This window comes from Falco biarmicus, chromosome 5 (genome assembly GCF_023638135.1).
Source record: "Falco biarmicus isolate bFalBia1 chromosome 5, bFalBia1.pri, whole genome shotgun sequence".
NCBI lineage: Eukaryota > Metazoa > Chordata > Aves > Falconiformes > Falconidae > Falco > Falco biarmicus.
Window position 1 is genome coordinate 88,863,469 of NC_079292.1, and position 24,520 is coordinate 88,887,988.

At 49.5% G+C, this 24,520-nt stretch overlaps 1 protein-coding gene across 1 annotated transcript in view; it reads left to right on the forward strand.

Annotated features, from left to right (window-relative positions):
• Nucleotides 1-741: 741 nt before the first annotated feature.
• VANGL1 (VANGL planar cell polarity protein 1) overlaps nucleotides 742-24,520 on the forward strand; it is a 46,338-nt gene continuing 22,559 nt past the window's right edge. The window contains exons 1-4 of the mRNA XM_056340583.1: nucleotides 742-839; nucleotides 9,046-9,337; nucleotides 11,092-11,218; nucleotides 13,955-14,562. Of these exons, the coding sequence (XP_056196558.1) occupies nucleotides 9,255-9,337; nucleotides 11,092-11,218; nucleotides 13,955-14,562 (818 nt within the window). The 5' untranslated portion in view covers nucleotides 742-839; nucleotides 9,046-9,254. The remainder of the gene's footprint in view (nucleotides 840-9,045; nucleotides 9,338-11,091; nucleotides 11,219-13,954; nucleotides 14,563-24,520) is intronic.

The following is a 24,520-nucleotide window of genomic DNA, read 5'->3' on the forward strand; positions in this document are numbered from 1 at the left end:
GTTCAGTGCATGGCCTGAAAACGTAATTATTTTTGAAGGGTAAGACAACCCAAAGGTGAAATGAAAAAGGACCAACATTAGAATACAGAAAAGATGACCTGCGTGGCACGCAGAGCTCTGCCCATTTCCCTCCCAGCTGCCCAGAGGAAGCAGTGTGAGGAATTTGGGAATTTTGTGCCCAAGGCTGGCCTCGGGCAGCCCGCTGGAGGCTTGGGGCAAACAGGCCCTTCTCCCCGGGGGGCAGGAGGCCCGCTGTGACCAGGCGCAAAGCGCGCAGCCGCTGCAGGCTGCGGGTGGCGGAGCAGGCCGAGCAGTCCCGGGGGCGAGGCACGGCAGTGCCGGCAGGACACCCAGCCGCGGAGAGAGCCCGTGAGCGTGGCGGTGGGTGAGGGCAGAGCCAGAGGGACGGGGGCTTTCTGGGGAGCGATGGTGGCAGGGGAGGTGATGGCGGGGGAGCTGTGGAGCTGTAGGGGTCAGCCCCGGGGGGCGCCGCAGCGGGCGCTGGGGGGGCGATGGCAGGTCTGGGGAAGCGCAGCGGGAGCGCGCGTAGGAGCCGCGGTGCCGGCGGGCAGCGCTGCGGGGAGGGGTCCTGAGGCGGAACCGGGGCTCCGGGGGGAGCGGCGGGGCCCCGCCCGCTGCGGCTGCAGCACGGCCCGGCCGGGCGCCGCCGGGCCCGCGGGGAGGGCGGCCTCGCCCGGGGGCGGGGCGGGGCGGTGCCGGGCACAGGAAGCGGAAAGCGGCGGCAGCAGCGACGGCGGCCGCCGCCGAGGGGAGGCGGCGGGGCTCGGCGCGGCGGCGGGTCGGTGCCGGGAGCGGCATGGGGCGGCCGCGGGAGGGAGGTGAGTGAGGGGGCGAGCCTGCCCCTGCGCCCGGCGGGCGGGGCGGGGGGACGGGGGCCGTGGCGCTGCCCTCCACCACGCCCTCCCGCCGGCGGGACCCCGCCGCCGCTGCTCTGCCCCGGGGTGCCCGGGCCGGGGCGGCGGGACAGCCTCCTCGGCTCCCGCGCCCGGCGGCGGGGGGCCGTCCCCGGCCGGGGGGGGGGCGCGGCGATGCCGGCTGCGGGGGCACCGACCCCGCTCCCCCTGCCCGGCGCTTCCCGGGGCGGCTGGGCGGAGGGGGAAGGCGGCCGGGGCGCTGCCCTGTCCCGCGGCGCGGCCCCGCTCCCCTGCCGGCGGCGGGCGGCAGCTCGCCTCCCCGGGATGGAGCCCTGGAACGCCGCCGAGGCCCGCAGGGGCAGCCCCTGGGGGGGGGCAGCGCTCCCCCCGCCGAGCCGTGCCCGGGGCGGACCCGTGCGCCGCGGAGGTGCGAGGGAGCCCGTGCCAGAGCGGGGGCTCCGCTGGTGCCTCCGTGCCCGCACCGCAGACCCCCAGCGGCTCGGTGGTTGGGGTCATCCCGCCGGGCAGCGAGCTACAGAGGTGACCGAGGGGAGGGAAGGCACAGGCGTGCTGCTCTGCTTAGAAGCTGGCTCGGTCGCTGAAGCGATGCCCGAAGTCGCGGGCTGGCAGCACTGGAGAGTTGTTTCTGTTCAGCGACTCGGGGCCTGGAGAAGCGCGTGTGGCAGGAGACAGCGCTGCTGCGCCTGGGCCGCGCTGGCCCGGGGGTGCGTGCCCGCGGTGCTGCTGAGCGTACCCAACAGAGGGCAAAGCTTTCGCATTAGCTGTTGGGTTTCTGTCATGGCACGCTTTGGAGAGCCGCTGTGAAACAAGGTTGTTTGCTTGTTTGCAAGACTGTCAGGGTTGTAAGCGATCTGCTTTATGCTAAAGGCTGTACTCTTTGACATGCGGGGTCTATGAAAGCATAAATGGCTTGATGGCAGGGGTTTTGGTCTGGGGAGGCAGACTTAGTGGTTCGATGTCTGAGGCAGTGGGGTTTTTTGGCCCTGCGTTTGTCAATAATGAACTGCCCACAAGATCTTTGCAGCTGTTAAGAAATCAAGGCGCACTGGCTGGAAGAGCAAGTTAGGATGTTGTGAAGTATATTCTGTGATATCATTATTGCCTGTGAGCCCATCACCAGGGCATCCTGACGTTGAGGAGAGGAGCTGGGGAGAAGAGAGCTTCAGCAGTGCCTTCGCATCTTTGAAGAGCTTCATTCTGACTGTGCCTCGCTCTCTTCCTGCACTGGGGTTTGGCCATATAGCTGGATGCAACTATGGGACCAGTGTTGGCTCTGGGATCATTTCACTTGTTAATTGTGAAAAATAAATACGAGTGTCTTACAGAAAGCCTCCTCCCTTAAGAACGCTCCCTATGAGCTGACATTTTGAAAGGATCCCAGCCTGTGTCAGAACCACCCAGGCAAGTATGTCCTAACTGTCCACGGTCATTGGCCAGTGGCTCTTTTTGGCTGTTGCTGGCCTTCTGCTTTTGGTTACTAGTGGCAGTGTTCTTGGTGGCCCTTACCTTATGGATATATGCACCTAGGGAGGGCTTACTGTTACCGTGAGGCCAGGATAAGGTACTAGGAAAATGCTACTAAGATGACTGCAGTTGTCCTAGCAAAGCTGCACGCCTGTTGTGTTGTTGTGGTAGCCTGCCTGCCTTCCACCCCTGCTTCTGACAGCTAAAAGCAAAGGACAGCATCAGAAATGGGGCTTTGCTGCTGTAGGCTGTGTTGTGCTGTGTCGGGACTCGAGAGGCAGAGAACTGTGTTGTCCAGTTTTGCTGGTGGGAAACAGTAAGTGCTGTGCTCCTCTGTGTCTGGTACCTTCACTGGGGAATTTGGTGGAAGGAGAAAATGAACCCTTGTGAAAACTATCTTATGACTTCTTCTAATTTCTCATTAGCTTTTACTTTAGAACTACCTGATTTCCGTCAAATTGAAAAACAGTGGTTATTTCCTCGGGGGTCAACACCCTTGCCCTTTCTCCTTGCAAGGTCAGAACCGCTTGGCTTTGTACAGGGTTGAGCAGGAGGCAGGGGATAGGGGGGGTCTCCATACTGTGTAGTTGCGCTGTATTGTGTCGCACTGGGGATTTGATCAGGGTCCGTTGGCTTTTTTGCATTTTAAATCCAAATAGAAAATGCAGGAGGACATGCAGTATCCTAAACAAGGGGGTGCATTTTCATTAGAGAAACCTTTTGCAGTTTATAGCCTTTAATGCTGTCTCAGTATCCAAGTGCTATGGCTAAAAGTAAACTTTAAAAATAAGGTACCTATCCAGGCAGGCAGTACCTGAGGAGTCCTGCAAGAGTCTTTGCCCAGTTTGTGTTTTTCAGTAAGGCTGTGGGGCTTTAAATGTTGGCATTCCCAGCAGCTGTAGTATCACGAGGGTGAGGCCAGGATACCTTCTGCCGTGTTGCATGGCTCTGGGGTTAAGAGGAACACTTGGAGGTCTAGCAGCACAGCAGGGATGTATGAGCGAGGCAGCACATGCTTTCGCTGGTCTGATAGGGTGGCAGCTGAGTATAATTTGCAGGATAGATTTGGATGTTGGTTGTGCTTCAGAAACTTAGTCGCATGTGGTTCTAGCAGTGGGCAGAGGAGATCCTTCAGGGAGGTGCTTCACCGATGGGTCCCATGTGCAGAACTTCCCAACTTCCAGCTGTGGAACGGCGGGGCAGGAGGCAGGGGCTTGCTGTTCAGGAACATTGCTTGCCTGGGTGGTGCTTTTGGCCAGGCGTTTCTGTTGTCAATTGAAACAGCCTCATTACGTTTTCAGATGTGTGTTGTTGCATGTTCTGATTAAACGTGCAGGTGGATTGCTTCAATAAACCAAGTGACTTTTCTTTTGGAAATATCCATGTTGTGGACTAATGGTTTTCAGCCTGGGGCTGGAAATTCCCGTGAGTCTATGAAATCTTTCTAAGAAACCTCTGAGAAGCAAAAGCGAAGAGAATCTATTGCTATAGGGAGTTTGAATTTGCTGACTACTAAACATTTTTGGGGGATGCGGGGCTTGGCTTGCCAATCAAGAACCACCTCTGTAGAGTAAAAGCCTGGGCTTTAAAATATATATCTCTGTGATCAAAATTAACCTTATTTAATGACATGCAAAAATAAATAAAGAGCTTTTGGAAAAGCCTTGTTTCCCGAAGCTTGTTGGCCGTTAAAACTGCAAGCCTTGGCTCTGCGAGTAGGTTAGCGTGGTTGAACTTCTGTGCTTACAGATCAAATTGCTGGACTGGGGCCTGGTCAGGAAATTCAAAAGCAAAAGGTTCCTGTGGCATTGCTCACAGATCTCACTATATATGCAGTTGAACATAGCAAGTTACGTAACTTCTCGTTTTTCTGAAGTGAATAATGGGAATACGCTGCAGCCGTACGGTGCGGGCGAGTTAATGCCGGAGCTGGAAGGCTTCCTTGCTGCTTAGCCATCTCTTAATTATTTTTACTCTTGAACCCTAACGCTATCCCATAGCTTAGCACTTGGGGTTCTGCATGTTTAATTTGTAAAGCTCTTCATTTCACTAAAGGAAGGAAAAAAGATTTCTCAGCGTGATAGCTCGTGGGCATCCGTTACCCTATAGACAGCTGGTGCTGTTTAACAAGCGAGGCTGGCAGCGTACAGAGCCGAATGTGCGCACATCCTCACGGACACTTGTGGCTGCTTGTGCTCCAGATGGCACTTCCAAATATGTGTAACTCCATGAACCGACTGGTAAATCAACTCTAATTGATTGCAAGTTTTAAATGGAGTAAGACTGAAACTGTACAGACGAGGATTTCAAAGCTGAGCTACTTTGGAGTTATTTGCCTCAACTTCACAGGGGAAGATCCATCGGGAAAGCACGGGATGTAAAAGAGTGCTCGTTTGTGTTTGCCCTCTTTGATTTAAAGATGTAACTTGCTCTTTTAAATTTCCCTTGGGCTTGGAGCCAAACTGTGCTCCCTTGAAGACGATCACAAAGCGAACTTCATTGGAAAGGGGATTGGGCTCCCAGCATGGAAAATAGCAATTCAAAAGAACTCTTCTTGGAGATTTATGAGCATATGAAAAGAGGGAGTTACAGCGAGTTGTGTAGCTGCGTAGAAACTGTGATTACAGTGATCTCTGCGGTGTTCAGGGGTAACTGAATTTCTCTGCTGTCATTCAGGATGCAGCCATCCTTGCCTGCGTAGGATCCCAAAATTTTCTTTGCAGTATCCTTAGCTTTGTTTTCCATCTAGTACTGGGCATCCTTCTGTCAGTGGTAAGGGAAAGGCAAAGTGAGAGTGCTGGCCATACTGGGAGCAAACTGCTGGGTGTGCAGTTACACAATTGTCGTGTTTGGAGCGGAGAGGGCATTCCCATCTCCCCTCTAGCTGTTCGCTGGCGTGGCTGTTCACCCTGGTGATGGTTTTACTGTTTGGGGCTGTGCTGTGAACTAGGTCACGGAAAGGATCCAAGACAAAAGCGTGGCGAGCGGGAGAGAAGGGATTTTTTTTGTTTTGTTTTCCAGCGGTGCTGTTTGGTCGCTGAGGATTGTGTTGACACAACCAAGAGTGGTGAACTGTGGTGTGGAGGTGGAAGCTACTTACACCAGCTTTCTTGTCAACGCTGAAACACAGTGCAACTGTACGCTCAGGCCAAAGGAGCTTTCTTTCACAGAGGGCCAGGAACTTTGCAAACAGACCATGCCTTCAGTGGAGTCCTGCGAGATGTAATGATCTTTTGTGAAGCCATTTCAGTTGGCTAAATTTGACTCTCAATTCAGACCTGTTTGTGGAGGGATGAGACCCTTGAATGATGGGGCTGCTTTTTGACGCAGCACAGTTGTCCTTGCCCAGCGGGGTAGGGTAAGAATCATCATTCATAGCGATTTAGTCAGGGAGATGTTTAAAGGCTGCACTTAGTTTGGATATGGTTGTGTTATGAAGGAGATGTATACATGGCTTGTGTTCTTTAGCTTTTTCTCAGGCTCTAGTGGTGGGCACTGTTGGGGTGGTGGCTAATTTGGGGTTGGCATCTGTCTGTGCCATTGAAAGGGCTCCAATCTGGAGGTATAGCTTAGCATGTTAGTTGTCTCTTGGTGCCCTCCCTACCTCTTCCCCAGTAGTTCCAGAATCTTTTCTGGGGTAAGGCTGGTCCCCTTCTTTCTGTAAAATAGACCAGGAGGTAGGTAACCGGCTCGGCTTGGCTGTGAGGAACACGTGTTTGGACTGTGCTCCTCCATCCCTGGTATCTTCGTCTCATCCTGCTCAGACTAGGAGTGGTGTCCAGCTAGCAGCCCAGACTGTCCTTTGTTAGCCCAGTCTAGGAAGCCTTATTGATAATTAGCCTCGGGTGTGCACCTGGCAGAGCCAGTGGTCTTCTCCTTTTGCCGGCTGAAGTGGGGCAGATATATTTTATTCCCAGCAGCCCTGTGACTGGCAGGAAGATCAGTGTGGCCACCGGTGTGTCCTGCAGCAGGGGCAAGGAGGCAGTGCAGAGTCCCAGAGCTTGTTGTACTGCTTCTGACAGCAATCCAGGAGACTTAACGTTTTTTGGTGGCCACCTTGTTGACTTTTCGCAGAGCTGTTTCAAAACCGTTGCTGCTGTTTACACAGAAAACCAAAGTTGGCATGATCCAGCCTGCCCTGCCGTTCCTGTGTCAGTCTTCCCATGAGTCTGCTTCTCTGCCTGCTGCCGGGCACTGCCTTGCTTTACACGCTGTCAAATGGGCACTGCTCCGTCATGGTTTGTGTTTAGGCAGCCTGTGCATTTCCACAGCAGATCCTACCTGCTGGAATAATCTCTGATGCGTCCCGAGAAGTGTGATGCTTTGCTGCTGGGGCTGAGGGGTCAGAAGAGGAGGTCTGTTCCCAGCCCTGTCTCAGCTCTGATTCTTCTGTCTGGGAGTTGGGGGGAAATTCTTTTATGTTGTTGGAGGAAAAGGCTGGGAGTTGATACTTTCCTAGAAGCCTAGGAAAAATGCGTAACCCTTACTGGTATATGCCAGCAGCTCTCCTTGCTTTTCCTATTCCTGTAATGTATTTGTGAAGATGGTAAGTTGTTCTCAAAGGGACTCCAGTAACATCACAGTCAGTGGTTTAAGCCTGTAATACTTGTCATCACCTTTTGTACAACTGAGGGTGTTTCTGGTTTGCAATGCCTAATGATTGCAAGGTCCTCTGTAGCCATCTCCTCTGTTGGCATCCTACTGCACTTTGAAGGTAGAGGGGTGGTGGCCTCACCCCAATTTATCAGAGAAGGTCGTCAGGCACAGAGGAAGGATTTTTCCATGGTTGCCTAGCAGGACAGTAGCAGGACAGAGGTAAAAATCAGCTTTAATGAATCCCAGCCTATTGCTGGAGCCATAAGCTACAGGCTGTGTGCAAGTCTAGGGAGTTAACGAGTGTTAACATCATGTGTCCCAGGCTGCGGGATTTTTATTCCTGTTACAGTAATGATGCCATTTTCCAAACCGTGCCGTGCCTTGGCTTTATGTTTCACTGTGTTTAAATCCATCTTCATTCCTCCCCTCCCAGAACTGGGGCTTGTGTTCCCATCCTTATTTGTCCTTCCTAGATTCTCTGCTGCTTTTTAGGAGCTTTCTCGAGGCACGATACACACTTAGAGCTTGGGAATTTCTGTACACAAAAGGTGTCCCCCCCCCCCCCGCACCTTCTCTCCGAGAGCCCTGGCAAGCCCAAGTGCTGTGCAAATACCTGCAGCTCCTGATGCAGCAGGAACACTTCTTTATTTCATCGCAGATTGCACCGCCAGCCAAGGAACCCTGTGGGGAAGAGGCTTCGTTCTTTGGCGCAGCTTGCGTGTGGTAGAGCTCCCTGCTCGGTTACGAGCTTTTCTGGAGGTGTTAGCGGAGGAATCTTATGGCTGGAAAGAATAGTTGGCCAAGTATAAAGCCCAATTTCTGTTGTTGTCCCTCTGTGTTTGGGGAGGGAGAGGGCTGAAAGCAGCGGTTGACTGTTTTATTGCTAACAGCTTTGAGAAACTGCTGCGAGCAGAAAATAATGGAGGGATTTAATTTGATTTTAGAGCGGGCTTTCGCCCACTCTGGAAGTACAGCATGGCTGTAGTCCTGTGTTGGCTGGAGGCAGCAGTTGTCTGGGCAGGAGGTATGTGAGAGTGCTCCTGCGTGCCAAGTGCTGGGCTGTGCCAAGGTCTGTAGCTGTGACCGCTCCGTCTGCACCTCTTCACCGTTTGCATGTGTTCCCCCAAACCGGTGACGGTGCTCCCCTCCGTCCCCTTTCTCTTGTCGCCTAACGCAGGATGTGGGTTTGGAAGGCGGGGGTGGTGTCTACCCTTCTTCCCCACAGCGTTAAGGGTTTTGACATGTCGCTGTTGGGAATTGTTCTGATGTTGCCCTGCTCCTGTTCCAAAACGCGTGACTCTCTTCTGCCCTTTACGGATGGGACTTAAGCTTCTGTTCCAAATGGAAGTACGCCGTAAGAAACGCTGGCCCATATAAGCTAGACGTGATCTCTAATCAACTCTCCCCAGTGTTATTAGTATGTGTATATATAGAGAGACAATTTTTAATAAAATTCAATTCTTCAAGGCCCAAATTAGTTTCTGGAGGCAAAGGTTACAAAGGAAGGGAGGTGCTCATAGCGCCATTGATTGTATAGCAGCTAATGCTTGCAAAATGGGCACACCTTGCAGTTGTGAAAACAAAGCAGGTTCAGACATGGTGGTCTGATCCTCTCCTGTGTTTCTCCTAGGAAAGTTACCCTTACCCCCCACCCCCCTTCCCCCCAGATGCAGAGTGGCAGCATTACAGCCATAGGTAGGGGGATCTGGGCTGTGTGTTACACGGGTGAGGAGATGGGGGTGTGCAGGTCAAGGCCAGTACAGAAATTCTCCCCTAGAAAAAGTAGCTAGAGTGCTGAGCCTTCTCAGAGTCACTCTCTTTTCCAGGTGACTTACGCTGTTTCTTCCATATTTTTAGATGAATGTGCTGGACTTAACTTCTCTCTGTTTAGCAATCAGTTTATGTAAAGTTCTACAAATGCATGTATTTCACTGGACCAGAGAGAGAGATACCAGCCAGGACAAGCTTGCAAATTGGGCACAGTGTGATGTGGGTGGTGGCATGTGGCCAGGATGAGGGAATTGCTGCAGTAGGAATGATGTCTTGCTTTGATTAGAGTGCACTTCCATGCCTGTTTCTCTTTCCTTAGGTCGATCGTGAGGAGCTGAGCACCCTCCCTTCCCTCCCCTCTGATCCGATTCCTTTTAAGTGAAGCTCACTGGCTTTCTGAGGACCAGACCTCACTGATGACTGGGAAGCAAAGAGTACCCAGGAAAGCACTTTTACCACGGACTCCACCTCAGGAGCACCAGGAACTTGTCTTCTGAGTAAAATCTGTGTTCCTTCCGTGCAGACCCAATGTCTGCTGCAATGGATACAGAATCAACATATTCGGGATACTCCCACTACTCAGGTCACTCCAAAAAAGCCCACAGACAAGGGTAAGGAAATGTTTATTTTTAGTTAGTTACTGCTTTAAGCACATGTCCCGTGGGAAAAAACCTGTAAGCCAGAATGAAATCCGTGGGGCCACAGCTCTGGAGGAGATGTACGTGGAGAGTCCTTATGAGGAACCCAGTCAGGAGACTGGAAACAATAATGCAGCCAACTTAGTGATACTCAACCTGTTGGATGCACACTGGGGTCATGAATGGCCAGAAAGATTGAGATAGTGCCAGCAGAAGGAAAAGATGACTTAACTCCCCTCTTATAGTGCAAGGCCTGAGTAGAGGCTCAGGGGAGGAGACATGTCAGACTGCCTAAACTGATAATTGTCAGTTACTGTCTTCTGATGCCATTTCTTTATTGCATAATAATAAGGTTTCCTATCTCTTCCCACCATCCCCCTGGCTAATCTGTTGATGGTGTGTCAGGGTTTTTTAATAGAATTTGAGTGATGCTTGAGTCCACAAGTCATTTATCAGTATTGATTGGATTAGAAGTCAGGCTTTTTGGAGCTTTTTGGTCCTGTCTGTTGTGGTAGTTCAGCAGCCTCAAGAAACATCTTGCTGTGAAACTTCTGATTACTTGGAAACATGACCCTTTTTCTTTTCCTGCATCACCATTAGTTTTACATGCAAAATGTGTGCCACTTACAGTCTTTGCAACTTAGAACTGAGCTGGTCCAAAATAACTTTGCATTTCAGAAGCAATTATCCTGTGTCGTTGGAAAAAGTATTCTTCCATGAAATGAAGTCTCTTTGCTCGCAGTCCAGTTATTGAGTAAATCATCTCATTTGCCTTTCCTCCCTTCTTTAACACCCCCACCCCCAATATGGATCGCTCTTTGAAGCTTAGAATGCCATGTGGAAAGATGCCTTCAAAGTTCCCAGAACGACATAAAAATTCTAGAGCCTCTTATTGTGAACAGGCCATGAAACCTTGGGGGTTTGGTAATTCCAAGAGAGATGCAATGGAGAGAGCAGAGCTGGGGCACTGGATGCTCCTGAGCTTTAAGATGGTCCTTGAGCGCAGTGAGGGTCTCTGGTGCAAAGGCTGCTTTCCTGTCTGGGGAGGAAAGTACCGATGAGCAGATTAGTGGGGATTGTCTCAAAATGAGTTATTGTCAGATGAGAAACTGTGAGTTCTACAAGGGTACTCTGGAAGTAAGCATGAGCCTGGTGCCCTTGGTGTTCTTGCTGTCTTGGTAAGGGTTAACTGGGGGTTATTGACTAGTGGAAATAAACTTCACCAATTGTTGTACGGTGTTGAGGTCCTAGTTGACGAGACTTTACGCTGCAGGAACTGAAGCTGTCTTGGTTAATTCCTTGTGTTAACCCTACATGTCCCTGTGAGACACTTTGTTGCAGGTGGAGAGCTGCGTAGCCCAGTTAACCCCAAGCGGAGCTGCCAGTTGTTTGGAGGATGCAAGCTTCCCTTCCAAGCACAGCGCTGTCGGAAGCTGTTTTAAGAGAAGATGAGGCGGTGGGGATGTACCCTGTCTCCTTTGCTCCCCTCTCCAGTCACTGAGAGGATAGACCGTACCAGCCACCAGGCTGCAGGCTGCTCTGGTCAAGGACCCTTTCTACCTCTTCCAAAGCTTGTTTTGTCACAGATCCAGTATTGATGAAGCGATGGGCAAGCATGATACTGACCCAATGCTTAGGACACCTGCTGCAGGTAGAGGCGTAGCAGATTCCAGGCTCTGTCCTGGAAACTATTTGATAATGTTGTTCTCTTGTTTTCTTTGGAAAAGGAGTCGGGACAGGCACAAATCGCCGCGAAGCAAAGACGGCAGTCGGTCTGAGAAGTCCGTCACTATCCAGACACCTCCTGCAGAGCCACTGCTTGGGAACGATGCCTCTCGGGCGGAGGAGGGCCAGGTAAGGAGGCAGTGAAATTAAACGTGGAGTGTGGTTTCTGAAACGGAGCGTATGACTTGCCAGCATATGAGTAGGAAAAAAATGATGCTCACTTGTAAAGAAGCATGACTTACGGGTACCCTTGATTCATGCCTAATGCCAAGGCCTCAATCAGTCGTGTCTTTTTCTGAGAGCATTAGTTTTGACAGCAGCGGTGCTGATGTGACTACTCCTGGGGCACTAATTTGCCTCTGTCTCCAGAACGTCATCTGCCAAGCTCTGTAGAAACATCTGTTTCCATCATCTCACTGTGCATTATGCAGGTCAACCCTTTCACCTGTATGTGGGCTTTTGGTTTTTAAGCAGGCTTTGCTCTAGGTAATCATGCGAAACACATTAGGACCAGCATCCCAGTAGGAAAAGGAGATGAGAAATGTAAAACTAATGTGAAATAGCTGGGCAGGCGGGTGAACTCAGTGATGAAAACTAGTACATTAACACTGGGTTAGATAAAGAATGGAATAATGCTGGGTTTAGATTGCACCTAGGATGGATCCAATACTCTCTCTCTGCTCTAGCAGCTGATGTGAAGGTGCATATTCATTTTTGAAGAATGGCTGACGCTGCAAGACATGGAATGCAGGATGTTTCATGCCCCCTGGGCTGGATTTGGGGTGTGTTAATCCTTGGCTGTGGGGCTTCACAGTTTCCACCCAAACTGTGTATGGTAGTACTTTTGGCAGTACTCATGTCACTGCAGGTGGGCTGGCTTCATGTGCTGCCACTTGGTATTTTGGAATCAGATGCTGCTTTTCATGGATCCCAGCTATTATTTGAAATAGATCTAAGGTGTCAATGAATTCTTAGGCCCTTGTTTTCATGCAGACCTCCTCAGCGTGAATTAAAGCCAAAGCGAAATAAGTTGATGTGTGAGCAAGACCTTTCTCCTAGGGAGCAGAGTGCCCAGGGTTGGATCCGGCAGCTTTTGTACCACTAGAGACACGCTCATATTTCTGTGTAACTGCACATTTTTTGTTTGTGCCACTTAATGTGGGAGGAATTGTTATAAGGGTAGACTGAGAGCAGGGTTGCCTGCTGTCTTCTGGGTTGTAGCATTAAGCTGCTCTGGTGTTTCTGTCCCTTCTCTTCTGCACAGTTTCTCTCTTCCTCAAATGGAGGAAACTATGCAGAGCTATTTAATGCATAAACATAAAATAGTTGAAATGCTTAGATGCTTTACCAGAGACACTGAAAAAGAGGAAAATGGGATAGGATTATGCTGCTTTTCTTGACAAGCTACAATGCAGATATCTCTTCTGGGGCCTCTGTTTTGGTGAGAAGTGACTCAAAACCCCCTCATATTAATTCAAGATGCTGACTGTTTGTGGTTGGTCTGTCTCACAACCCTACTGCTCTAGGCATAGGAGGTATTCATGTCTTGGAGTGCATTAGAATTTATACCCCTGGAGTTGTTCAAAGTAGTCATCCTGCCTGTCTGCTCCTTTCCCAAAGATTCACTTCTTTAGAAGTGAATAAAGGACTAAAATGATGCCTGTTTCTTTAAAACAAAATGCTTTGATCAGCATGTGTAGCTGCAGAAGTCTGGCAGAAGGTGTAAATCCTTTTAATGGCACGAGCTGCAGGGAGATACACTCGGGAGGATAGGAAGAAGAGCAAAACGTGTGCTTCTGAATGCGAGTTGCAGCTACAAAGGGGTTGGGTGCCACACAATGAAGCGCATGCATTGCCGCCCTTCGGTGTGTGTTTGTGGGAAGCATCAGGAGTCTTCATGTGCATGAGTCACTCCAGCAGCAGCTGTGAGTCAAATCCATACATGTCAGTGTAACTCTTTGGCCATGCCAGCTCCAGGAAGGAGCGATTGGAGACATCATGGGATGGGAGAGCTAGCTTGCAGAAGTCCTCTGATACTAGCTAGGGAAGAAATAAGACTTTCAGAAAACATAATGTAGCCTGAAGCTTGACTATATGGTGACTGTATTTCAGGTAAGCTTCTTTGTGGCTGAGTGGCTTCTGACAATGTCCTGGACCAGAGCTACTTGGCAGTCTTAAGATCCTCTAAACTTAAAGCCCCATACCTGAAAATATCCTGTGTGACCACCTGTGATTTATTGCCTTAACTAAATTTTTATTAGAATGTCAGGTATTGAGGGCAGGGCTACTGGAGAGGAGAATAAAAGAAAACAAAGTGGAGGAATTTGCTGGAAGTGTGGTTGCTTCTGTTACAGATGGCAAAATAATGTGTGAACATGTTTTTGATTGTGTAACAACAATAACTGGCTTGAAACACTCAAATGAGAATTTCCCTTCCAGGTGCTTCTGTGGTGCACTTGCGCTGCAGAGTGTGTAGGCTGGAAGAGCGCTAGTGCTCGCCCTGCACATGGGAACTGATGATTACTGCAGTTTCCAGGAGTTATGTGATATTACTCGTTAAGTGTGCTGGAAGAGGAACCTCTGGGGTACAGTGAGTGGCATAGCAAGCTGAGCTACCTGCTCTACAGTTACAGGGGTTTAACACCTAATGTTTCTAGTCACTGGTTTGAACAAGTTGCTATTGTTTCCAAACTTTTGCTAGTTTTCAGGGTTGACTATCCAGTATATTGAAGGTGTGGGTTTTGCTACATTTTTTTTCTGGGACTTAAGTCTGTTGTAGCAGTCTTTTTCTGAGCAATAAAAATAGAAGACCTGGAAGGAATAATCTGATTGTTTCAATATTATTTTTATCTCTTCCTCCCTCAGGATGACAACTGGGGTGAGACCACGACAGCAATCACAGGCACCTCTGAGCACAGTATTTCCCAGGAGGACATTGCCCGGATCAGTAAGGATCTGGAGGACAGCGTTGGGTTGGACTGCAGACGTTACTTGGGCTTAACAGTGGCAGCTGTTCTCGGACTCCTTGTCTTCCTTACCCCCATTGCCTTCATTCTGTTACCCCAGATCCTGTGGCGGGATGATCTGGAGCCGTGTGGTACTGTCTGTGAGGGACTGTTCATCTCTGTGGCGTTTAAACTCCTCATTCTTCTGATTGGGACCTGGGCTCTGTTTTTCCGCCAGCCCAAGGCAGACATACCGAGGGTGTTTGTGTTTCGGGCCCTTCTGTTGGTCCTCATATTCCTGTTTGTGTTTTCCTACTGGCTCTTTTACGGCGTGCGCATCTTGGACTCGAAGGACACCAACTACCAAGGAATAGTGCAGTATGCGGTGTCTCTGGTGGATGCTCTGCTCTTCATTCACTACCTGGCCATTGTGCTGCTGGAGCTACGGCAGCTGCAGCCCATGTTCACTGTCAAGGTAGTTCGGTCAACGGATGGAGAGTCGCGATACTACAGCTTGGGGCACCTGAGGTAGGTCCAAGCCCTTGAAGACCAGCAGCGTAGAGAAGTGTGGCTATGCTGTGCCACAAACCGTCATCTGCTTTTGTACGTGTGATGTTGCTGGTTTCTGATTCTTCCCCCAGGGGTGTCCTAGAGTCTCTCCAAAGTTACCAAACTGAATCTCTCATCTCTGTGCGTGCGGGAGAGGTTGGCCCTGCTTCAGAGGGTCCGGTGCGTTTCTGTAAGTGAGAAGAGCTGATGGCACAGCTTTCACTTGGTCGTTGGGCTAAGCCTGGTGAGGTCTTTAAGATCTTTTTCTAGGCTTCTTGCCCTGTCTCCTTGCTGGAGGAGAGGGGAGAGGCTTCCTTGCGTAGCCATGTCTGGCTTGTGCTCTTTGGCTCTGCGGGCCGGGTGCCACGTTGAGAGCAGCCCTTTGGGCCACGTGGAGCACTGCTCCTTGGAGCCACCTCGCAGCAGGCTAGTCCGTGTGGCAGGGGCTGGGGGAAGGAGCAAGTGCCCGGTGTGAGAAAGCATTCAGCAACCTAATTTGTTGTTGAAAACGTCTGTTTGCCCTCGTTTGCCCTGTGCAGCCAAGAGTTGTGCGAGGAACGTGGATGAGGATGTTCCTTGCGTCGCATTGAGCAGCGTCATTTGGAGCCTGCCTACGCCTTTTGCAGCTGGTGGAAATGCTCGTTCAGGTGTTGGTGCTCTGAAGCCTGCTGCTGACACAGGCTGGGGCTGCCTTGAAGGGCTGACCCGGGCATACACTGGGATCTGAAGGCTGATTCCAGTGACGGGGGGGGTCTTTCCTTGTTTCCAAGATCAGCGTTTTTCTACAGTTTTGTGTTGGCTTGAGGGAAATTGCATTTTGTCCTGCTGAAGCAGTTGCCTTGGTGCAGCTAAAATCTCCCAGCACTTCAGGCATTTAGGAATAATATTTTTAATGAGTACTGAGGCACATGTAGGTGCTTTTGGGTGGTGTTTTTTTTTTGGCAGTGCTATGCTGCCTCTAGTTTGGTTTTGTAGCTTGATGTGCTTTTTTTTGCCATAGGTATGGATCAGTTTGCTGGGTCAGATGTATCTGGGAGTGTTTGGGAGCAGTGCGATATCCATAGGTATGACAACGTGCCTGCCTGCTTCCACCTTCCTGCTGGGGTTAATGCTTTCCTCAGCAAAGGTACAAGAAGCAGCAGGTGTCTCAGTCTCCTTAGTATGTGCCCTGTGAAGCTCTCTAGAAATCTCTTATTTCCTGTGCCCTGTGAAGCTGGTAGCTGAGCTCTGAAGATGATTCCCCAGACCATATGTGCACTTAAACATCTGTTCTGCTTATCCTGTCCAGACCCCTATGGCATGCATATCTGTTGCAGATGGAGAGATTAGTGTCTGCTGGTTTAAGTGGATGTAGGAACAGTCTCCTGCAGCCATTAGCTTAGCAATGGAATTGCTTTGAAGCAGATTTAGTGGGTGAAGCTCAAATCTGGGAGTTGATTCCTGGATGTTGTTTCTGGTTTAATGGAAGAACTCATGGCCTTTTGGGTGAACTAGATCTGGACTCTGCTGTATTTTCCTTCTCTGTAAAATGTGAAGGAGAGCCCCTCTTCTGTAATGGAAGTGTTCCCATGGATCTAATGTGGAGTCACCTTCAGGGTTTTAAAAAAAAAAAAAAAAAGAGCTAATCTCTGTTGGTTTCCTTGTGAAACCAATTTATTTTCTTTTTTTTTTTTTAAACTTAGAAATTCTTCTGTGGTGACAGATCCAGCATAGCCTTTAAGACTAGGGAGATGGAAAGACTACCAAAGAGTTCCCCTGTGCCACAGCTTTGTGCCTCGAGGTGTGCCAGGGCGGTTCTCTCGTAAGTGAATTCTGCACAGAAAGTTCAGCACATGTATGTATATACACATGCTGTGCAGGTTTGGTTTGAGAGAGTTTGCTCGTTGCTTGGTGGTAGTTCATAGGTTTGTGTTTGGGGAATTAAGATCCTATACCTGCCAAAGTCTGCATGCCTGGCATTAACCATGTACTAATCTTGCCAGTGGAGGCAAAGAATTTGCTCTAAAATCAAAGCCTATATATTTAATAGCATTTGTTAGAAACAGCATTCTCTCCAGTTCTCCTTCTGCAGCAGGGTTTTGAAGTGCCTTGGGTGATGCAAGGGCAGCAGAAAGTTGTAAAACCAGGGTGAAATCTGAGATGTATGAAAATTAGTAACTTCTCGTTTGTTGGCAAGCTGATTGCAATTTTGTTTGGCATATTGAATCCAAACCATGCGGCATGTAGATGCTTCAGTGTCTTGTGTTACAGGAGAGTCTCGTCAAACATGTCTAATGATGGTAAACTAGTGTTGCTTTTTCTTTAGTTTCTGGCAGATTAGTATAATGTGTGTTTTGAAGCCTGTGTGTCTTTCCATCTTTACTAATGTAAAGGTAAAACTCTGCAAGTTTGGTCAGTGGCCAAGTGTCTCCCGTCTAAGGGGGAGTTCATTCTCTCCCCCTCGCTTGCTACAAGCAACAGGGAGAGTCACTGGTGCATAAGTGGTGAGAGCTGCTGGTCTTGATCCAGAGTGTTGTTCCAATGTGACAAACACTGAGAAGTGAGTGCAGGTGGCATCTCCTTCAACTTCTCAAGGCTTAGGATTGTGTGGTATTGATGTAAAACATAAGAAATTTGGGAACTTCTGAACATCTTTGCAGCATAATTTAATGAAGCTGCCGTCAAAGTCTTGACATGCTTGGTGGTGAAATGCCAGTCAGAGTTGCAAGGGGCTGCCTTCTGCCTCTGGTTGGCTTTCTTGCTGGGGCTGGAGCGGGAGGTCTGCTGATGGGAAAATGCGGAGGGAGACATGCAAGGACAGTGGATTATTCAAGGAGGCTGGAGAAGCAGCCTTGGGTGTGCTGCAGAGGTGCTTGTAGCTAGGGTAAGGTATGCATATACTACTCATTGCTGCCTCTGGGCTCTCTACTTGCCACCTTACAAGCTTGCCTCACCCCAGCGCTTTTAAAGGGGCCTTTAGGTTGTGGGCTGCCACCTGGAAGAAGGAAGCATGCTTTCACGGGTATAGCAATCTGCCTGCCTCCTGAAATCAAAACCTTGCTGCCTCAGTCCAGCTTTTTGTCATCTTCGTGCTCTGAAATGTCTTAACCGATTTGCTCCCTGGCTGCCCAAGGAGTCTGTCCTCCTCAGCGGTCCAGTGTGCTCTGGAGGAGCTGGTGGCAAGAAGGCTCTTGACACATCTTACCTTGTTCAGTGTTGCTTCTTGGAGTAGCTCTGGATTTTCCACAGGAAAATTGTTGATATCAACCTTTTTAATCCAAGGTGGAAGCTTTCAAATTCAAGGTCTTTTCTGATGAGGTGGAAGGAGCTGCTGTGTAAGTATGAGGGAAACAGGCTTTCTGGGGGAGAAGGGAAGAAAACAATAGCTCAGCCACCCTTCTGGAAAACCATGTTTTTGCCAGGCAGGGTACGGACAGGATTTTCCACCCTCCCTGGCTCCAGACACAGTAAAGAAGCTCAAAGTGCTGAGTTAGGTATTCCACTCCACCCCTGAGGGCCCTCGGTCCAGGAGGGTAAGCATATTTGGGAGTAGTTCCCCAAATTCATACTATAATCAACCTATTAATAGGCTGGCGTGGTCCCACCCCCAGCATTTTGGCTGTAACCTTCCTTCTGGGAGACTTGACTGCCAAAACGAGCGCTCCTTTGGCATTGATTCAGGAGCTTGGGGGGGAGGTAAAAATTAAATTGGAGTCCCAGTGGATGTGGTGCCAAGTCTCAGCTCACTGACTGCTCTGCTGCTCCTGGAAGGAAGGGTTGCCACGGAGGAGAATGCTTTATGGTGGTATGAATGGGTAAAGAGCAGCGAATAGAGTAGCTGCAAGAAAGGTCAAGCCTGCGAAAATGCGAGAGGTTGGGTGGGAATGCTGGCAACACTTTTGAAAGCAACAAGAAAGGGAAACAAAGGTGGGGGAGAGCGACAGTAGATAACTCTTCAGTTGCAAGGCTTATAGTTATGTGAGGCTTGGGTTTGCAGCTGAGGCTTTGGTTTGTCCCTACAGGCAGGGACACCGATGGCACCTGTCACCTACAGTACAGTACCTTCTGGATGGCTCAAGCTGAGTAGGAAGGATCTTGCTGGAGAAAACCCTCCTTTTCTGTAGTTAGGGTGCTAAACATATTCCCTTCCTCTCCAGTGAATACTCTTTCCCCACCCTAGAGCTTTGCTAGTCTAGACAGCTCAAGAAAATGAATGGCTTCAAACACGTGTGGTAATTACTGATCTTACACGTAGCCTGAATGCTGGGCTGCAGTACAGTCCTGGTTTTCTGAGGTTAGAAGTCTGAGAATGGGTCTTTCTCCTCCCCTTTGCTCATCCTTGTGGTAGGAATATGAGGAGCAGGGCCACGATAGTTCATCATGCATCAGGTTGTATGAAGCACTGAGAGTTTCAGTCTGCTTTTCTGTCCTTGCTGGTATGGGCTTTCCTTTGTGAACCAGCTGGCTGGGAAGGCCTCCATATACCTTTGGAATCGGAGTGCGGACGCTGTGAGCTGGCTGATGTTCTCTGCCCGTCTAATCAAGAGAAGTTTAGTACTCAAATAGCAGCTCTGTATGGAAAAAGTCGGTTAGAGCATTGCCCGTATGTTGCCTGTACCTGTGTTGCCCATCTGCGTTTGGATGGATGTTTGTTGAACTGTGGTTTACAAATCTGGGAAGGGAGCAGCTGCTTCCTCAGAACAGGTACCTGTCTCTGAAGAGCCTGGACCTTCCCTGCAGGATCTATTGATAACCCTACTGAGAAATCGCATGGCTTACATTTGCTCACAAGACAAAGTAGATGCATTTATGTTTTGTGGAAGAGGAAAACATTTGGCCTGCCTCCCAGCTGAGCAGGAGGCAGCAGAGCAGCTCTTGCCTAGGTGGCACTGAGCCCTTGCCTTCAATACAAACCAGAGCTGAAACAGAATTGCACGGTAGAAACTGATGCTGCTTTTGTCCCGGCTGCTTTGGGTTGGCAGTCTTCTACCTGTTGAACCTGTTGCTTATAAAACTGATTTCTGGGCTGTCTGTTTATGGATCTAAACTGATGAGCGCTCTCTTGTCTGTGTCCCTTGGTGGCACTGGGCCTGTGTTCCCTAGCGAGGGAGTACATGGAGGGCTAAGGAGCGGGAATAAGCTGCTTCATACTCCAGCCTGTGTTTGTAAGCCTCACACATCTGATCTTGCGACAAAGAGTTGTTGCTCAAATGTGCCTCCCCTTATCAAGGGTGAAATTTTTCTAATGAAGAACACCTGGTCACCATTGGAACTGTGCAGAGCGCTCTTGCCTGGAATTGTATCAACACTGCTCTCTGTTACGCTGTCCTAAAATCTCCCTGCCCCTCAAAAGGAAAGCTTCCATGGCATATAGACACCTTTGTTTCTGTTGCTAGCATGGTGAAATGTATCAGCTTAACCATGTGTATAGGCAGCTGGATCTCTTGCCTGAGGCAAGAGCTGCTGAAATATTGCTGTTTTCTGGTGGAGGAATTTCATAATGTGTGTCTAATTGCATCGGTCATTCATAGTGTGACTGATCCCATGTGCTTGTGAGCTATTTCTGTTTCCAGTCGGGCTGTCAGAAGTGGGACTGCGGAACGAGCATTGGCGCATGCTCATGCAATGCTGTACCTGCCCAGCTAAACCCAGCTGGGAGCACTCTGGGCTCCTGGGCTCTTCCTCTACCCTGTGTGCGGTTTGCTTGGTCTGTGTTCCTGGGGACTAGGGGAATTGCACTGACCCTCCTTTCTCCTTGGAGCTTCTTCAACCCTCACCATCTCCGTAGTCAGAAACACTGTGATGAAAGGGATTGAGCTGATGAGGTTTTTTTACCTTGTTCTGTGGCAAAGCATCTTATTAACTGTCCTGCTGCCTTGATCACAGGAGCTTCCTAGGATGGCATGTTCCACAGACTAGTGACTTTGCAGAGCAGCCCTGTCACTAGAGTCTCCAGCCTGTATCAAATTAACCATGTTCCTGAATGCATCTTCTCTGTCCTGAAGTCTGTACAAGGCACCCTGATGAGCATTTGTGTGTGTCCCACCCATCACCAAGCCTGATGAGCACCAGGCTGAATAGTTTGTCCTCCCAAGAAGTTCTGGGATAGCCAGCTAAGTGGGTGCTAATTACATCTGCAAGTGTGAAGCTCCTGAAGAAACTGAGTGTCTGCTCCAGAACAGTGTCTTTTATCACTGAAAGGTGTCAGACTTGTGACCTTCAAGCCAGTGACTTCCAGCACTTCACTTAAGTGGGTGTTTACAGCCACCGTTTTGCAGTTCATCATCTCTGCAGCTGGGCTGCTTCTCCATGCTCCCATTCCTGAGCTTGCAGAACTCTGTCCGCAGCTGTGTCCATGGGCAGTGGAGCATTAGCACCCTTAAAACGCCCCATGCTGTGGAGTAGCCATAAAGCAGGGACGGAAGGGCTGACTTGGGGCTGAACTAGTAATGACTTAATGGGAAAAGACTTCCAACCACATTCTTAGTCATTCTTAGTCACAGGCTATACCTTTCCTGCTCCTGCCTGTGTCTGCTGCCTGTCCTCTAGGAGGATGGTGCTGCAGGGGGCAGTTCACCTGTTGCTCTTGCCATGAGGGTATCCATGGAATTGCAGAAGGGAATTTTCCAGTAGCCTCTGAAAAAAAAATGTGTGCTGTTCCTTGCCAAGTAGGGAGTAGTCTCCTTTGATGCTCTGGGTGAGTTATGGGAATGGTGCCTTGTTCTGTTTTACGAGGGTCTGGCTGCTGGTGCATGAGGTGCATTGTCAGCAGAGTTCAGCGAGGACTTCTTCCTTGGGTCAGAGTGACACCTCATCAAGAGGATGTATGTTTGTGACGGTGGTGAACAGCAGGCTCCAGGAGTGCCAGGTGCCTCTTGTGAGAGGGGAGGGGAAAGTCCAGGATGGACTGTCAGTATCTGACTGCATGCACAACTCCTCTGGGAGTTTCTGATGTGGTAAAGCCTGGGCGTTCTTTGCTTTTCTGAAAGCAGCATGTTTTCCCGGCCTCTTGCCTTTCTGCTTATGCTTTGCAGAAGGTGTTATGTTATGGCTGTACACACAGAGCTGCTCTTTGTTTTGATACAGATGACAGAGCTCAAGGAGCTGCAGTGCCCATGGTCATCTTTCTACCCCACTCTCCTCCCTTGTTTCATCCTGGGCTTTGATCAGCCCCAGTGCCCCTTTGTGCACACACCACCGCTCTCCTCCTTTTCACCGGGAGGAGCGTGGAGCTGGGTGCACTAGGTCACAACCCAGGTACCAGTTACATTGTGCTCCTGCAGCTGCACCAGGCAGCATTGGTGAGCGGTGCAGGGTGGTGGTTGTACCCTGGAGCAGTCTCACATTTTTTGAATGGTTAATACTTTAAAAGTTTACAAACCTACTTGTAATTGAAGGGCCCACTGTCAATTATTAATCCCCCTGGCTAGTACGGTATTACTTGGTCCCTGATGTGGAGCTGCTGGGCTTTGTCCTTTTGAAAGACATGGCGAGGAGGAAATGCCATTGGTTTCATCTGCAGGGATTTCCCTTCTTGTTGGCTCATCTTTCAAAATCGACACTGCCCAGAAGTACAGGAACAGCATGTGCTTCAGCCTACCCTGTACTTAAGGGGTTTGTCATGTAATTTCTTTACCCCTGCAGTCGGTGCCCTCCAAAGCGCCGGTGTGTACCACCCACAGAGACAGATGGTCTCCCTAAGCTGCTGAACAAATTCTGTGGCCATGAAATACTTTTATCTTCAAATGCTGAAAAAAAAAAAAAAATCCACCCCCTCAACTTTTGACATCCATTTCTTGTGGTGAATGATGAAATACAAATATTCTGTGAAGGAGTTAGCTGTGTGCCCTTTGGGGGAATGGAGGAAGTTCACTTTTGGTTAAAAGTGCAAGAAACTGAATTTACAGTTCTTGTACAGCACAACCAACTAATGTCCAAGAAAACTGGAAGCTGATTTCTGACCCTACCCTACTGGAATAAGGATTTAATAGGGAGCTGGATGGTAGTTAAAGAAAATTATTTTTCTCACAAAACTGAGGGCGGTGATGGTGTTTATGACTTAATTTCTCCTTCAGCACTTAGTCCCCATAAATGAACCTCTGTGCTTAAATTCCCCATGTGCAGTTCAGGTCAAGTGGGGACCTCAGCTGATGGTTTGGGGAGAGCTATTCCCCAGCTGACAGCAGAACAGGCCCTGGTCCACCGTAAGGACCTTAGCTGTGGTTTGGGGGCTGCTGACGCTGGCGTGTGCTCTCGAGTCCTCACAGAGGGTCATCTGCATCCTGGTTGGGGCTGGATTTTTGACGCTCAGCTGTGGACCATATCACTATGGCCCAGCGCTGTTCATAGGGGTGCTAGCTATAAAATGAGGTAGCTCTTGCTTGTGCAAAGCTTGCTGGGGTGAGGCTGGTTGGGGGATGCCCCGTGGTGGAGGGATGCTTGCAGGGGGGGCTGGGCTGTAGTTCAAGAGAGCTGATAACTCCTCTATGTGCAGAGGTCTGGTAGCATCGATGTTGCTTCTTCAGGCCTGTCCCTGTAGGCTTGCAGGGAAATCATGCTCTGAAGCGTTGTGAAAGAAATCCTAGAAGAAGTTAAAAGCTGCTGTATTGACTCAAATGGCAAACGCCATTCGAAGTCTGGCTGCGTTAATCTCGTCCCCTGCTGGGGGTCAAGTAAGAGGTGGTCCTCTTTCCTGAGAGAGCACCCTACCAGGCTGCTGTCGGAACAGGAGCTGAATACTGATGTTTCATGGCAGCTGCATCTAAATGGAAAGTCCTATTGCAGCACTGAAGTTTGCTGCCAGTAGAAGCTTTGAACGCTTTCTGTTGTTTCCTTGGAATTAAAGTTGCATTTCTTAGCTTTCACTTTAAAAAAACAACCAATTTATCTCCTCCGCCCCACCCACCCACCCCCAAAAAAAAAACAAAAACCCAAACACAAAAAAACCCACCCAAACCAAAAACCCAACAACCCCCCCAACAAACAGCAACAACAATAAAAACTGCCACCCCACACTTAGTTACTTCATAGCTATTAATTTAACTTCAATAATTTCTTGTCTAAAGACTCTGGCCTTATTTGATGCGTGGTCAGGTTTTAAATTACCTTTTGAAAATGTAGGCTCTTATAAACTTCTTGCCATACCTGCCAGTTCCTGCATATATTTTATTTTATTTTGAGGCTCAGACTAACCAGAGGCATAGCATACATGTATGTTGGGAAGAGGAAATGCGTCGCTGTTGCGGGTTATGCTACTCCCAGGGAGTGGAAGTGGTAATCCAGGGTACCATACATTGCCAGCTGCTATGATGTTCCTGAGTGCTTGAGTGGGGCAATAGCTTGAGTTGGAGGCTAACGGGTACCCCGTAGCTCAGGATTTGGGGGAGACTGGTATTTCATCCCTTATGTCTCTGCGCTGAGTGCTTGTTTCACTCTTGCGTGCAGGGTAAGCTCCTGGTCTTGCTCCCGGCTGCTGTGTTCAGAAAGTAAAGCACGCCTTGGTGTCGTCCTGTCCCCACTGACTTGTTTGAAACTCCTTAAATCCTAAATACCACCTCAAGCGTGTAGAAACTTTTGAAAGCAGTTAAGCCTTCCTCATAAATACTCAGTGCACCCCTCAATTACATAATGTTTGCTCATAGTTTCACATCACTTCTTAAAACTAATGCTGCTGCAAAAAAAATATCCTGTCAACAGTCTGATCCTTCCTCACCCCTCCCAAAGAAATCTTGTCCGGTTGCACAGGGATCTGAATGCTGGACCTGGTAATTTGTATCTCTATGATCTGTGTAGCTTTATAGTCTGTGTGTTGTGTTGGTCTTCCTGGATTATCTAGCCCAGTTCCATTTCTGCAGCGTTTGTAACTGCCCTTCTGGTGCTTAAGGGTTACAAAAGCTTGTGGCAGAAGAAAGGTGCGTTGGGGCAGAGAGAAAGAGGCAGGACAGTATCTTCTCATGGT